General features: G+C 32.1%; 1 protein-coding gene across 4 annotated transcripts; it reads right to left on the bottom strand.

Moving 5' to 3' along the window:
* Positions 1-95: 95 nt before the first annotated feature.
* LOC112513175 (ACT domain-containing protein ACR1) lies at positions 96-5,152 on the bottom strand. 4 transcript variants are annotated; one of them, XM_025119345.1, is made up of 8 exons: positions 5,054-5,152; positions 4,646-4,785; positions 4,224-4,269; positions 2,408-2,522; positions 2,256-2,323; positions 1,499-2,113; positions 1,088-1,192; positions 96-693 (listed from the first exon to the last, which is right to left on the bottom strand). In XM_025119345.1, the coding sequence occupies exons 2-8, from the start codon at positions 4,714-4,716 to the stop codon at positions 280-282; spliced, it is 1,434 nt and encodes a 477-aa protein (XP_024975113.1). In that variant the 5' UTR covers positions 4,717-4,785; positions 5,054-5,152; the 3' UTR covers positions 96-279. The 4 variants fall into 4 exon arrangements, with proteins under 4 accessions (XP_024975113.1, XP_024975114.1, XP_024975112.1 ...); XM_025119346.1 differs by having other exon boundaries at positions 4,224-4,279; positions 4,646-4,762; XM_025119344.1 differs by having other exon boundaries at positions 4,646-4,762.
* Between the last annotated feature and the right edge of the window lie 12,071 nt (positions 5,153-17,223).

The following is a 17,223-nucleotide window of genomic DNA, read 5'->3' as shown; positions in this document are numbered from 1 at the left end:
ATAAATGGAAACGCCACAGCTTGCAACATCGTAAGGATATACATCGACACATAAAAAGGAAGTCAAAGTAGCAACTTATGGCACTGCAAAAACATGCTGCAATCATATATAATTATGATATATTAATTTTGATAAGTTGGATTCCTCAACCTGTTCTAGGTAATTAATTTTATACACATACAAGCTAATATCATATCTTATGCATATAATGTATGTATATATATATATATATATATGTATGTATGTATGTATATTAAAAAGCTCCTTTATACGAAGAATTTACATGATTTCTGAGAACTTGTTACTCTTTTGGGATTGCAAGTTTAGCGTCTGAAACTTGCTCGAAAGCCTTTCGAGCTGTGACCATAACAACGTTCCTAGCGAAAATCTTGCCGGCCTTTCTTCTTCCCTGTCGTTATTACTTGACGGTCCAGTAGCCAACCAATTCGACGATGAWTCACTTGCCACCAAGACCATTCCCCCAAGCTTCTCGATTTCTTTCTTCACTGCTTCCACCATGCCATGATCCACATTGTGTCCATGAGCATCGGTCACATGAAAYGACCCAACCACCCTTTCTCCATGTGTTCGGATCTCGGCCCTTGCGATCGAGAGCCCGTTTTCACAAAACACTCGGGTGACATCCGATAGCAGTCTTGATCTATCGCGACTCCTGATATCTAGTCTCAAACCCTATAACAGATTTCACGTTAGAGCATCAAATACATTTAAATATCATAATAGACTCATTTATAGGACCAAACAATTGTATATAATCCTGAGTAAAAGCACTACAATAACAAAATTTTCAGAATATTTTCTATTAGTTTCTTTTAGCATAAATGTATTATGAACATATATTTTTATTGGATACTTTTTTAAATAATGTGATATAAAAAACTAAATAAAGTGTCTTAACAAACATGTTAGAACACTAACTTATTGCAACACTTTTACATATGATATATAATTATTTGATTCTATAAACTTTAATTTTATAGAACACTGTGTCAGGACATTTAGACATAATTGGCGGCCCATAAAACTGATTTTAGTGTAGTATAACTAGTTTGGTGTAGACACATACATGCGATACTCTTCGTTCTACTGCTGCAATTATGCATCGGGTGATCGCTTGCCGTTGAATCTCCGAGTTTAACGTAGGCCCGTCTTTCTTTCTTATGTAGTACTCCTGTAATTTTGATCTAAAGAAGGTTAGTTAAGGGTTTAACCAAATGTAAGTAGGGGTTGTTTGACAGAGTTACTGAATGATTTGATGGTCAGAATGATTAAAAGCTCTGATGATATAGTGCAAAATGAAATATAACTATTCTGTAATTATTTACAACGAAATTAAGACATTGAATGGTTAAGAAAGACCCATAACATAAAATCATTCAGAGAGTTTTAAAACCATTAAAAGACAATTTTTTTTGCCAAACAAAATCCACCTCTTAACAATTTAAAGACTGTACTCTTAAACGAAACTAATATGTACCTGAAAAGCAACAGATCTTTTAGAGCTAACTGTAGCATGAAAAACCACATAATGCAGGTCCGTGAGCGCGCAAACTGTGTCAAATAGCAACTTCGGCCGGTCTCGGCTCGTTATATTCAGAACCAAATACGCTTTTTCTCTGCAGTTTTCAATCGTAACTACTGTCTCATAGCCTTTTGTACCATATGTAGTCTCTTCGTAGTCTTTATCGGCCATCATTAGCTGGTGGAGCCGTCTCTCGGTGTGGGTTTGACCCGTGGTTGGGCCGGTCAACCTGAGGCTCCATCGTTGGCGATTGGTGTGGTGAGCATCGACCACAGTTACTAGTTGGGCTTGAACTCGGTCCGCCCTATGAGGGTCCATGATGGAGCCAGGGTTCGAGTCATCTTGTACATGCATGATGCAAGCGGCTCGTGTGTTGTGAGTCCATGCCACTGCAGCAGAAACACGGCATTTTAGTTCCGCCAGTACGGCCGATATCTCCGACAACAGGCCCGGCCGATCGGTTGATGTCATCTCCAGGGTCGTATGCTCCATCCATTCGTGGTTTGTTCTGATTTGTTTGCTTATACTTGTTTTTAGTTGTGTGTTCCCTCTCCTAATTGCACATATTGACTACACAAAGTTAAAAAAATGTCATCTTACGTCAATTTATTGGGTTGCTTTGGTTGTATAAATGTCACGGGTTGTATTTGAAACAATATATATATATAAATTACTCTATATATTGTACTAAGGGACTTGAAACGATAGAAACCTGTTGTATGTAACGTATAACATTTTTGTCTGTAATCTTATCACCGAGTTGATCAGTCACATGGAACACTATACACAAAAAGGACAATGTGAGTTTACATGAACATATATAGTCATAAGAGGAAATGAAAAGGATTAGGGTCGATGACTAACCATCCATGAACCAACGACCATCTGAACAAATGTACGATTTGGAGATCACAAGGTCAAGATCTGTCAACTCTTGCACCATATCTAATAATATCCCGTGCTTGTTCGCGCTATCCACCTTCGTCATCGAAACAATATCAATTATCCAAATTCCAAATCATTTTTTGATTTAAATATTTAATTTTAATTGCAATGAGAATTTTTCATTATTTTAAAAAAAGAAATATTAAATAAAAGCAAAAGTAAATTAAAAATAAATGATAATAAAACAAAGTTCAAAAAGGAAGCCATTGGTATGTGTTGAGGGTCAATTTTTGCATCTTTGAGTGGCTTCTTTCCCACTTGGGTGGGTGTTTTCTTTCTATTCTTCTTTGAAACATAAATTGTGAATCAATTTCAATTATTTAATGAGTTTTATTTTAATTTAGGATTTTATTAGGGACACAGACAATCTATTGATCGACGTAGGTCAAGTGCACACCATCAGGTTCATTCATGTTTATTATCATATGTGATATAAGTGCTCTCATGTTTTTGTAAAATGACGATGTTCTCGTTAATTTGAACTCACTCTTCTTCTTCTCCTTCTCTCTCTTTCTATCTATATATATAGATACATATATATATACAAAGAGAGAGAGAGAAGTTCCGTAAGAACCCAAAATTGATTAGAAACTTGGGAACCATCAACGATGCGTCATGTATCCTTCATCATTAATAACACATTCATGATGAATATGAATGTGTTATTCATTATGAATAACACGTCTATATTCCTAATGAATATGCCACATGTCGCATTGTGAGTGTTTCCCAAAATCCTAATCAATTTAAAGTTTCTAAGGGAACCTGTCTTTATACACACACACACGTGCACATACATACATACATATATAAGTGAAGGATCATATGATAAGAGAAGTTATGGTGAGAATCATAAGAAAAGATCGAAACCTTTGAGCACTTTTATTCTCATGTTCACCCATGAATTATGCTTTAGAAAAGAATTGATCTGATACATCTCGATACATCTCATTAGTATTGATATTCAATTAGAACTGACAAAATGATGGAGAGCTCTTCTTACTTTTCTCACCATACACCTTTAATTTGCAAATAGATGGTACATAATTTTATATTTATAGTCCAACCAAAAAGGTTACCACCATAATTCCACATGATGGCCACCTCCTTCCGTAAATGCCTTGCCTTGGGCGTGCCCACCCGGGTTTGATTCCATGGAAGGACAGGTTGTCTTTTCCGGTGCTTGCTTATAAGGTATGGCAAGTAGGGTTCACAAAATGTGGACCACGGGGCCATGAGGTCCCCGCCATTAAACCTTTTTTTTTTATAATTCCACATGGTTGCTTAATTCAATGGAAACCACATTTGAACCTTCCTATGTCCTTTTCATATCTTTGCTGAGACGATCTTGATACCCTCTTTAACCCTTTAAAAAGACATATTTTTTATAAATGACCCAACTTTTTTGTCATCAATTGATGTAATATATTTAATAACTCCTTAAACAACTGAGCTCATCAATCTTGAAATCAGATATAAAATAAATACCCTTTATAAATCATTCATCTTTTTGTGGTCATCGACTGATGTTTTGATGATAACCCATTAAAAAAGAAAAAAGATTGAATCTTTTCAAAATCATATAATTTACATCACATTTGATTTGAGGGGTTTAAAGACCGAGACTTTTTTGAAGATATGGATATCCTCTAAATCGATCGAACAATTTTGCAATTAAATATGTTATTTAGAAAAAAAAAAAAAAAAAAGTCCAGTCTTGATATGAATGAGTTACCTTCACAAGGGTGCAATCTTGATATGAATCATTATCAATGCAAACCCTGCACAACACTCACAAATTTGAACTTTCAAGACTTCTATATAAAAATTAATTATATCAGAACATGTATAATGCAGTCGAATGTAAAATAAACCTGTTATCAGATGATACTTTCATATATCTCAAAAATTATGTTGTTTATTTAGTTGATAAACGTAGTACTAGTTTCAAAAAATTCCATTAGCATTTAAAGAAGGGAAAAATTTATGATAATCTATGTTGACAAAATATTCATAATTAATAACATCTATCATGAATATTCATAAAATATGTGGTTTATGTATTCTTAAAATATTTAAGATTATTAAATTAACATGTCTTTCTACATATCAAGTATAATAGCAATGAATTAAAATGACTAAAAATTTAAATCGAACCTTGGAGGGTGGATTCTATCAACGAGCAATTCGAGCTCGGGATCAACATAAGGTCCATAACCCAAGTCCATATCTTCTTCGTAATCAGCTTTATTTTGCTTACAAAATTCGATTCACCTACGAAACACATACAAAAATAACTAAGGATTATGTATTTTTTGAATCTAACTTTAAAGATTGTCGTGTTTCCTATTAAACCCTCGTCTCAAATGGTTTCACAATCAACTCCAAGAAAACCAATTTTGGAAAGAGCGATTAAACTCGATCGAACACAATTAGTTTGAGAAATTAAAGAAATTCATATATACATATATATATATATGTATATGTATCTATATATATATATGTGTGTGTGTGTGTAATATATACCATAAGATGGAAATAATAGAAGATGAAGAGAGTGCATACCTGGGGAGCGTTTCTCCGATAAGTTCACAATTCACATGGAGATACAATTAAGTGTTTCGAAAACGAAGAAGTTCCTTAAAATGCGTGTGTATGTGTGTGTGTTTTTGGGTGGGTGTATATATATAAAAATATATAATATATGTGTGTGTGAAATATATAATATATGTGTGTGTGTATATATATATAGAGAGAGAGGTGTGTGCAAGCAGCCAAGGGTCCACGAGTCATAAACTAGAAATAAAAGATGTTGGGGTTTCGGGATTTGGATGACGCTCAAACTGTCCTGAATTTAAGGTATTTGGATTTTGTGATTAATTAATGGCATGTTTATCACGTTGAAACCTTCTCGAATTTACGTATATCTCATCATTTTAAAGAGATATTAAGGATATGGTTAATGTATTATTAGAAGGATACTCGCATAATGTAATCAGATATATCTTGATTTTAATGTTTGGTTTTATTTATTTTTTGTCTATGTTGATGTAATAATACAGTTTATGTGGTTTTGAGAAAGTGATAATGTTTTATTTTTGAATAAAATATAAATATGAAAATATTATAAAATTTTGAAAAAAAAAATATTGATATTAGTATCAAACTAACTATTTAGAAAAAAAAATTGTGTGTAATTTCTTTAATTTATTTTTTATTATAATTTAATTTAGGTTTAATAATATAATTTTTTTATTAAGATAATAATTAGATATTTTGTTAAAACTCAATAATTATCTTAATTATATTTTAGATTTTTTATATTTTAAAATGAGATGTTTATCCTCTATTTGATTATGTTTATCCGCAGTTAGTTACACGAATTCAAACATAAAGCTTTAATAACTTGTACTTATGCATAATTTACTTGTAATATTGAATTTTAAGTAAAATGCATCAATAAACAGTACTTCATGCATAAAAAAAGGTTTTAAAGAGTTTTTGTCAAATGTTTTATAATACTATGCGTTTGGTGTGCAGACAGGACTGGACAGGACAGGACAGGACGGGACGGGACAGGACAGGACGGGACGGGACATGACAGGACAGTTGTTCAGCGTTTGGTAAGACAGGACAAGACAGGACAGAACTGGTTAAAATGACCAATTTACCCCCCAGTGAGCTGTTTAGTGTTTTTTCACTACGAAATGCATTCTGGTAACACTGGTCCTACTACCACTACAGCCCTAATAAATACCAACAACAATTAACAGCAATAGGAAACAACAAAATCAAACAGCAACAGCGATAGAAACAACAACCTAATCGAGGTTTATGCTAAACATTTGATCAAACAGCAACAACAACAATAAGCCCCAAAATCAACATAGATTTTGATGGAAAACAAAACCCATGTCCAAATTGAAGTAATAAATCAAGAAAAGCGATGAACAGCTACAATTTGTAGGTTTGTGTGTACCTTTTAGGGGGCGATGCAGTTTTGAGATTGAATTGGATTAGGTCGTCGATGAACAGTGGCGATGAACAGTGGCGAAAACCAGGTCGTCGTCCGTCGATTGGAGATGGAGGTCGATGCTGTGAAGAAATCGATGGAGATGGAGGTCTCCAGTGAAGAAATCGACTCTCCAGTGAAGGTCGCCGTCGATGGCGTTGATGAAGGTAGCCGTCGATGGAGATGGAGGTCGCCGTCGATGGAGTTGATGATGGTCGCCGTCGAAGGAGATGGAGGTCGCCGTCAATGGAGATGGAGGTCGCGAGGAGATGGAGGTCGCGAGGTGATGAGCCGAGTAGGGGAAGAAGGGGTAAAGAGGGAAAAAGCTTTGTGTTCCACTTAGTTCCAGGGGTAATGGTGGAACACGCGTGTCCCATGTGTGTCCAAGTTAGTTCCACTTAGTTCCACATTTAGCTACACCAAACGTAGGACAAATGTGTTATGTCCTGTCCTGTCCCACCCTGTCCAGCGTACCAAACGCACCCTAAGGGTACTCGTGTAATACAGCGAGATAAATCTCGATTTTAATGTTTAGTTTTTATTCTTTGTCTCTATTGATATAATAATAATGTGATTTTATGTGCTTTTGAGAAAACGGTAATGTTTTTATTTTTTAATGAAAAATAAATTTGAAAATAAATAAATCAATGTTAGTATCAAATTAACTATTTAATAATAATATAATTTTTTATAAAGACAATAATTAAACATTCTGTTATAACTTAATGATTATCTTAATTATATTTTAGGTTTTTTATATTTAAAATGATGTTTATCATGTATTTAATTATGTTTATCCCTAGTTACTTACACGAATTCAAGCATGAAACTTTAGTAAGATGTATTCATGCATATTCTGCTTGTAATCTTGAATTTCAAGTGATATGCATCAATAAACAGTACTTTATGCATAAAAAAATTGTTTTTAAGAGTTTTAGTTAAATGTTTTATAATATAGTATAGATATAGATAGTATAGATAAACTTGAATTTATTTAAACTGATCTTGTTAACATACAATAGGTAAAAAATATTTAAAAAATCTTTTCAATAAACCATTCTAATAGTCCGAAATTCCGAACCCAAAATGAAGTGTTTGTGTGGAACCCAAATGACTCTGAAATTCGAAATTCCGGAACCCGACTTTTTGGGGGATATATGCATTTTGGTTGGGTTTGATTTTTTTTCTTCTGACCCATCTGAAAACCTGAAATATATGTATATGTATGAGGAAGGATCATGTGAGAAATTAAAACATTTTGTGAGAAGACTGAAAGTTTTAATATCAATATAATTACACTCCTTTGGTGTGTGTAATCATATATGGTTAAGCATCTATATGTAGTCAATGCAACACGTATTTAATTATATATAATCAAACTTGTGTGTCATGCATGTAATCATATATAATATTGAAACTTCTTATCTTCTCGTAAAATTTTTAGCCTCTCATTTGAACTTCCCCCGTGTGTGTGTATATATATAATTTCTAGATATTATATAAATACATTTATTTGTCTAATTTATCCTTTAACAACTCTAAATTCTAATCGGTCGTATTTTTTTTAAATACTAAAGGGGTGTTTGGAATTGCTTATTTGAAACAACTTAGTTTTTCTACAAAAGTTCTTATCAACTTATAATAAGTTAGTTAGGTTAACTTTTTCAAAAACTTCTTATTACCAGTTTGACACCGGTATAAGTTGTTTATCCAAACACTCAAAAGTGTTTATTACCGATGTCACACCGGAATAAGTCAATAAGTTGTTTTTATAAATAATATCCAACACCTTCTAAACCTAATTAATTTCATCAATTCTCTCATTAAATTCGTCGTCAAAATAGATTGAATATTATATATTTTTTAAATATAACTATATCTAATATCAGTTGACCTGAACCTGAAGCAATCTAAAATTCGAAACCCTCAATTTAGGGTTTGGTTTCTATATCCAAAATCTGATCAGATTTTTTGTTTGTCCATCCAAACCTGTCCGACTTGTATAATGTGCACCCCTTCTTTTCGGTTCCAAGATATATAAGAATTATATATTTTTAGCTAATAATAATAATTTTATTCGTAATAAATTTAATTAATTAAAATTAAAAATAAATAAATACTTTAAAACAGATAAAAACAAAAATACAAACACTTAGGGCTTGTTTGTTTTTTGAAAAAAACCATTTAATGCCTCTTAAGTCTGAACCGGTCAGACATTTTTATTTTCAGACCGTTTGTTTTTTTATATAAATAACAGCTGAAAAACTCTTAATTTGCTTTGAAAAAAAAGTGATAACATAATCACTTAAATCCTCTTACTCGCTCCCTCCAGACTCTCCCCTCCATTCTCACCTCCAGATTTAGTCCTCCAAATTTATCTTGCAAGACATTCGATCTCCAAATCAATCACGACCCAGATCGATCCACATATTCTCGTAAAATCATGACCCAGATCGATCCAAATCTATCAGAYCCAAAACTTGACTGATTCAGATTTCAGATTTCAGACGTAAAAACAAACAGTCTAACTAATTCAGATTTCAGACTTCAGTACTACCTTTTAAAATTCAAAAATGAAATCAGACTTCAGACTTCAAAACCTCTTAAAAAACAAACGTCATCTTATTATAAACTTGTTTAATTGTTTCAAAGAAGTAGCATAAATATAGTTATATACGTGTGGCTTCTGGAATATGACGTGTATATATGCGGCTTGGCGGCGCCTTCTCTGCCGCTAACACGTGTCTTTGTTTGGATGAGAATTGCAAGACACTCAACTTCTAGGGTCAAATTTGTAATTCTCCTAAAGATTGAGGGGTTACATTTGAAATCTCGAAAAGTTTCCATATCTTATCTTTGACTTCAAAATTTCCAGTCAAAACTTTCTTTAAAAAGAAGAATTATGAATTTAAAGTTTAACAATAATTTGGAGAAAAGTCTTTAAAAAATACCCAACATTTTCACATTTTAAAACGTAAAATCCTTAAACTATTTTTCGATAAATAAATATTTAAATTTATTAAAATTAACCAAATAAATCTTTAAATTTATTAAAAACCCAGAAAAAAACCTGATGTACATTCATATTTTGAATGGTTATGTCTTAAATATTTTTTTGAAAAAAAAAATAATTAATATAATGAAATCGAATAAATAAATACTTAAACTTAGATCGAACAATCGAATCCTTGAATTTACTGAAACCAAAAAATAAACCAAACTATTTTTAAACGTCTGTTTGAATGAATAAATCTGTATACTTACATGAAAAAAAAGATATACCATTTTTCGTTTCCATGTATCAATAAATTAATAGAAAAGTACAGCGAACTAATGATATAAAATAAAATAAATACTCCATTTTTTATTAATAATAAAATATAATTATCTTGTAATAAAATCAGCACAAATCAAAACAACAACAATGTCCTAAAAGAAAAGTTGTATAAATTGTTTCAAACAATATAATTTCCAAAACGGAAGCGAAAACTTTTTTAAATCTCAGATACGTGAAATTCAACATTTCTGATAACTTAAAAATACGACGTTTTCAAAGTATAAGTTTCAAGGATCACTTACAACAAAATTTACATATATAAACACTAACCTTTACGTTACCAACTAAACCTCCAACTTTAGTACGTAAGTATTTAATCATGGTTTTCAATATGTGACATGTAAATATGTTTTAAACAAAACTAGTTGTGTACCCGTGCAATGTAGCGGGAGCTGTAAATTTTAACAATTTTGAAGTTCCACTGGGTTTATTACTGAAGATTTAACGATGATATAAGTTACATTTGGTCTTTACATATTAATACAATTTAAATAAATAATAGTTATGGTTCCAATTACAGTCTATCGATAGAAAAAAAAATTGTATGACGGTTTAAAATCCAATATATTTAAAATCCAACATATTTAAACGACTTCACAAATGTGTTCGATTTACACCAAGAACAAAGAATCAAGAGATCGAGAGCAAGACCAAGACCGAGAGTTCTAGAGCAATTAAATGATAAATGAATAAAAGAACTTTTAATAACTCATGGTGAATATCAGTTTGAATCTCATATTGGGGGATGGGGAGAAGACATAGAGGTATGAGAGGGTGAAGGAATGAGTGAAGAGTGTCAAAAGTATCTTAGAAACATGAAAAGAAAATGTAATAATATGCATTGGTAACTTGTACTGTATGTTATTTTAATTGTAGATTAAAAGATTTTAAGACTAAGTACATAAAGTAGTAGTACACTTAATGCATTATGAATTATTTTTAAGACTTTGTACATAAATTATAATACTTTGTGCATTAAAAATTGTTTTTAAGACTTTTGATAAATCTGATTTATAAGATAGTGGTGAATAATCATAAAACAAGCATTTCAACCACCCATATCTATTTGTAACGGCAAATGATCACACCGATCGGAAATTGTTCCCCATTTTGGGTATTCGAATATCTCTTAAGAGATTCAAGATCTTTTATCACCGTTAGAGTATTACTTTCTGGCGAATCTTGATATTCCACTAAACTTCGCAGTTACAAATTGGGTTATTTGATTTCTCGATAGTAGTTTCATTGTTTATCGAAAAAACATGATTTGGTACATAAATAAAATGTCATAATAAAACATGTCTGGTCATCCTGTTTGATTATATCGATGTTTTGAGAGCGAAGCGATGAAGCATAAACTCCTCATTTCTTTCTTTTTGAGATTTTAACCTAAAAGTCGATTCCATGCATCAGATTATTGACTAAATTTGCTTTATCTCCGTAATCAATTTTATTAGGATTATACCTTCAATTTTCTTTTTTATATGAATAGGCTCCGATTCGTCAGGGAACCTGGTCCACCTGCCTCTGTTGGGGACGGGGATTCTCCACTAAATCGGAGATGCGGATGGGGACGGGGATTCTCCGCTAAATCGGGGATTGGCACGGGTACGGGGATCCATGTTTGTCTCAAACCGGGGACGGGGACAGATATTATACTCCTCGTCCCACCCCGTACCAGTTATATATTAATTAATAAATTATATATATATATATATATTATTTCAACTAAAGCGATAATTCATAATTTTCAATTTCCTAACAAGGTGTATAATATAATTTTTTTATTTTTTGGATGCTAGTATATAATATTTTGAATGTTAATATATAATATTTTGGGTATCAAGTAAAAATACAATTACTCAATAAGTTTTGTATATTACTCGATATGGTTTAATATTACTCAATATCTTTTGGTACACGTGACTTTTAGTTTTTTTTTTGGATTAAATTGAATTTTTTTTAGGTTATTAATTCTTATATGATGTTGTGGTTTTCTTGTATTAAATTAAATTCATTTTGGTTTAAGATTTATTGAAAATGTTTAAGATTTAAACACGTGTGGTTTCTCACATATTTAATTTAAAATAACTTACATAAATGGAAAAGAAATCCCCGTTGGGGATGTAGATGTGATTATATTCCCCGGTAGCGATGAGGATGAGAACGGGGATAAAGATAAGTAATCGGAGATGGAGACGAGAATTAAGGTCCCTGCCCCATTCCCATGCCTATTTATGAAAAAATTGTACTTGATTTTAAGCTCACTATATTTCTCGTCACAATTTATTCTCGATTCCTTTTTCCAGTTTTTTTGAGCTAATCAATTGTTATTCTCAATTTCTTTAAGTTAACCACTTGGATTCTGGTATATTGGTTAAACCTCAGGACGATCTAGTGGAAATTTTCATCCATTTTAGATCCGAATCCAAATATTACCGAAGACAGATCCACCTACAATGACTCCAACACTATGGTAAAATATCAAGATAATATATAATATTGTGTTATATTTTTCTTAAACCAAAAACTTCTTATCTTCCTTTTCATAAACTTATATAGTTTGCATAAGTAATCTCACATTTTTTATTCAATGGGCCTAAAAATTGTCAGGAACGGATACAATAAAAACCAAATGGATTACAAACCTCAAGTAAACATTGAAGCAATATGGTGAGGTGTTGTAGTGATGGCCAAACCCGTCGGGACCGGCAAGGACCGGTTATAGGATCGAAATCTAGGACCGGGTATGGATTTGAGGTGTTTCACGGGACCGGGACCGGTTATGGCCCGGCTCGGCCCGATTTTTTAAAAAATGTAACTATTTTTTTTAAAATGTAGCCGTTTTTTGGCCCCTTTTTTTGTATTTTTTGCTTTCTAAACACTATATATAAGTGTCTTGATTGAGGGATTTACATACCAAGTTCTCGATTTGCAAAAACGCAAAAAAACATTCACAATTATCGGTTTCTCGCTATATTTTGTAAGAAAATGTCATTTTAATTATAATAAAACGTATTTTTAAAGTGACCCAATTACAAATTTTATAATGTATTAAAATTATATAAAATTATAAAAATAAAATTAAAAAATATATTTTTTAATGACCAGGACTGGTTGGGACCGGGACCGGTGGCCCATAACCGATTACAATAAAGCTTGACCAGGCTCAACTTTTTCGAGCGGGACCGGGACCGGTTACGCCAGGACCGATTATTTATGGCTGAATATGAAAAATCTTGAGATCGGCCCGACCCAGTCCAAGACCCATTTTTGGCCATCACTAGGCTGTACAAAAGAGAAACGAAATCATTGCAAACCTCAACACAAAAAAAGACTCACCGGTGATGAAAGAATGGGAAGATAAGGAGAAAAGCCTTTGAATCATATCACAACCGAACACACGAATGTAGCAAAATGCATGTTCCTTTCATTTTAACCAAATACAACAACAAACAGTGATGAAAGAATACTCACCATATTCTCTTCTTCATGTGTAACAAAAACGATACCCAAAACCTTCGTAAACAAACACGTATGAACCTGCAATAGATGATGTTGAGTTTTATATGATATAATCATACACAAAATTTACTCTAGACTTTGTAAAAGAAAACAAATGAACCAAAACCTGGTTTGGTTTTGAATACATACATATATAAAAGAGGTTTATTTTGCAAACCACGTTATTTGTACAAACTGTACAAATCTTATTTAACCAATCATAATTTAAGCCTCTAGAGACTAAACCCAAAAGAAATATATGAGTTAGATAGGTGATGGACAAGAGCCTTTCAGTCTCTTAGGAGCTGATGTATTTCCCATATGAACTCATGTTACTCATTATCAGTCTAAATGTTAGAAAATAATTCGAAGAAAAACATGAATTTTAATATAATCTTCGTTATCAATTCCACATTTTATATCAAGAATCCATATAATCTGATTTTTACAACACCAATTTTAAATATTCAGCTACTTCTTTCACCTTCGTTGGACAAACTTTGATCTTCTATATCTTGGTAAGTATTATTATATTAATTTTAATATAACCTCATTTTTATATAATCAAATTTGTATATGTTTTTGTAACCTATTTATATTGCATCTATCAGGGGATTATTATGAAGTATTTGTCAATATAAAATCAAGTATCGGAATTTTGAATACAATTTTGAGGGAATTGCGGAGGTCAGGAAGCAGACTATAAATGTTTTGAAATACCTGTTTCGGTCATTAGCAATATAAAATCAAGTATCGGAATTTTGAATACAATTTTGAGGGAATTGCGGAGGTCAGGAAGCAGACTATAAATGTTTTGAAATACCTGCTTCAGTCATTAGTTTGATATTTGGTCAATACATCAAGATCCAATATAGGGTTTTGCACGAGCACCTTGTTGAGGCCAAGCGTGTTTGTGTATGACTCTACGTTAGAGGAAACTTATTTTGCTTTCTAAGGGGGTGTTTGGTTCATGGAATTTGGTGGAATTGGAATGTCCAAATCTTTGACCAAATTCCAAATCTCATGTTTGGTTCACATAATAGATGTGAAGGAATCCTTCCAATTCCTTAATTCATTGATTTTACAATTCCACCGCATATACCACGGATTTCAAATTCCAACCCGACAAATTCCTTAGCCCTCATCCATTCATCGACGCTGTATCTCGATTTGCTCTGTTCTGCTATGCTCGATCTCATTTGCTCGATCTCGTTTAAAACTAAGAATGACAACGGGTCGGTTATTGGTATCACCGTTCCAGAAATCGATAACTAAAACCGTCCCCATGACCGCCCTGATCCCCGTCGGGGATCTTATCGGGTCCCGCGGTTTTCCTAAACCCCGTTGGGGAATTTGTGAAGGTAAAAATTCTATTTTTCCCGTTCACCGTTGGTTGTAACCGAACCTAAACCGAAACCTGAAATAGATCTAAAAATCCCCGAATTTATTATATTATATATATATATATATGTATATAAATTAAAATTAATGTATATACACATATCAAGCCAGGCCGGGCCGATGATCACCGCCCCCGCCCCCGTCCCCGTTAAAATCCCCGAATTTGACCTCGATCCCCAACCCGTTCCCGATAAGATGTCCCCGAACCCAGCCCGAAAGTTTTGGTTTCAGTTTTTTTTGCCCGTAATTTTCTCGTTGAATTCCGTGAACGAAACAAAAAAATTCCAATTCGGTTAAGAATTTCATTCCAATTCCATCCAACCAAACGCAATCAAAAGGCATGGTCAAATTCCATTTCATTCCCTCAAAGTCAAATTCATTTGATGAATTCCAATTCCATTGAATTTCATTCTACGAACCAAACACCCCCTAAGTGTTCTGTCATAACCTACATCAATCTGAAAGAAAAAAAAATGATAAACACTCTATGGTTTGTCTGGATTCGTTTAAAAGTCAGTGGATCCGAACAAAAGTTTCTTTTTGGAAAAAGATATCTAACTAAAGTAACATAATTAATTTTTCCGTCGCACTTAAAACGGTACAAAATTGTTTTGAAACCCGACAATATATATATATATATATATATATAGAGAGAGAGAGAGAGAGAGAGAGAGAGAGAGAGAGTTAGGTTCTTTTGTTAACTCAATTTTTAGTGTTAACTATGTTAACCTAGTGGACTAATAAGATTTATTGTTTGTGGTAGGTTTCAATAAGATATTGATTATTACACGTAAGTTACATTTTGTATTAATTAATGAGCTGTTACAATTTGATAGTTGCTTGATTGTAGGGATTATGATCAATTGTCCAAATTACACAATGTATCATCATAAAATTAAATTAATCTTGATAACATTGTTAATCTGATTGAACAAATTACAAGTAAACATTTTTTAAAATGTGAATATTAATATACACATTGGGTAAATTGTTAATCCGAGTGAATAAATCACAAGCAAACATTTTTTAAACTTATTGTTAATGTTGTTTCCGGTGATATGGACGGTATGGAGGAAAATATCACGAAATCACTGGTGAACGTATTTTCATAAGTGTTCAATATTCATTGTTTGTTAATATATGAAAAAGTGCAATAGCCAAATGAACTTTTGTGAACATATATGAACATTGTTCGAATATTAATGAAGACAAATAGTATACATGTAGAGCACTATAAGACCAAATAAGGGTCCAAATCACCTCAGGGGGCGATTTGGAGCTTTCTGAGGCGATTTGGTCATGATCAGATATAATATCATATTTGTGTCATTCAAATCAGATAGATGTGGGATCCCTCCATACATTCTTATCAAAACTGCCCCCATTTAGCTAAAATCTCCTCCCAAGGGAGATTTAAATGGTTATTTTGTGAAAATACCCTAAAAAGTGGTTATTTGATTAACGTATAGTATATAAATTAGTTATTTTAGTCAATTTCCCTTTAAAAATCAAACTGGATTGAAAAAAGAGAGAGGTTTTGATGAGTTAACTCGGTGGCGAGTTGATAAGGTCTCGGTAAATGGATTGCTTTGAAATGATTGGGCGGTTGGCATTGTCAAGGTGGGCCCTGAATCTCGATTAGCTATCGTCATCCCATTATCCATTATCCAAAACCCATCCAGTGATAAATAAGACGCCATCATCCAACACACGTATGGAAAAAATTGCATTTCAACCCTTTTATTATAACTTGTTTCTACTTTTAGTCCCCTAACTTCTTTTTTTGCTAAATATCACCCTATCGTTAAAGAAATTTGCTTTTGGAGTAAGATAAGAGCATCCACAAATAAAATGTTCATGTTGAGGTTCATGTTAATTTCTTTTAATAGCTTCTACTGTGTAACAAAGGTTCTTATTTAGTTACAAGTTCTTATAAAAAAATTAAATGTTTGTTTATATTTTTTTATTATTTTTTAACCATTTTATTTTGATTTAATGTCTTATCAAAAATATAAGTTAATCTATACTATCTTATAAAGCATTTGGTTAAAACTCTTAAAAACTCTTAAAACTCTTAAACTCATTCATCCCTAAACGATTTCATCCCTATCCGATTTCATTCAATATCTGAATTCGTATGACTAACTGCAGATAAACACAATCAAATACAGGATAAACATCTCATTTAAAATATAAAAAATCTAAAATATAATTAGCATAATCATTGAGTTCTAACAGAATACTTAATTATTATCTTTATAAAATTTGTAATATTAAACAAAAATAAATTGTTTTGTTATTAAACTTAAATTATATTATATATATATATATATATATATAATATATTCTATATTATAAATCATTTGACAAAAACTCTTAAAAATCACTTTTTATGCGTAAAGTACTGTTTATTAATGCATATTACTTAAAACTCAAGATTACAAGTAAATTGTGCGTATGTACAACTTATTAAAGCTCCAT

Source organism: Cynara cardunculus (assembly GCF_001531365.2).
Source record: "Cynara cardunculus var. scolymus isolate 2C chromosome LG 5, CcrdV1, whole genome shotgun sequence".
NCBI classification, from domain to species: domain Eukaryota; kingdom Viridiplantae; phylum Streptophyta; class Magnoliopsida; order Asterales; family Asteraceae; genus Cynara; species Cynara cardunculus.
Note: the sequence above shows the minus strand (reverse complement) of the source record. Positions and strands in the feature narration are given on the sequence as shown.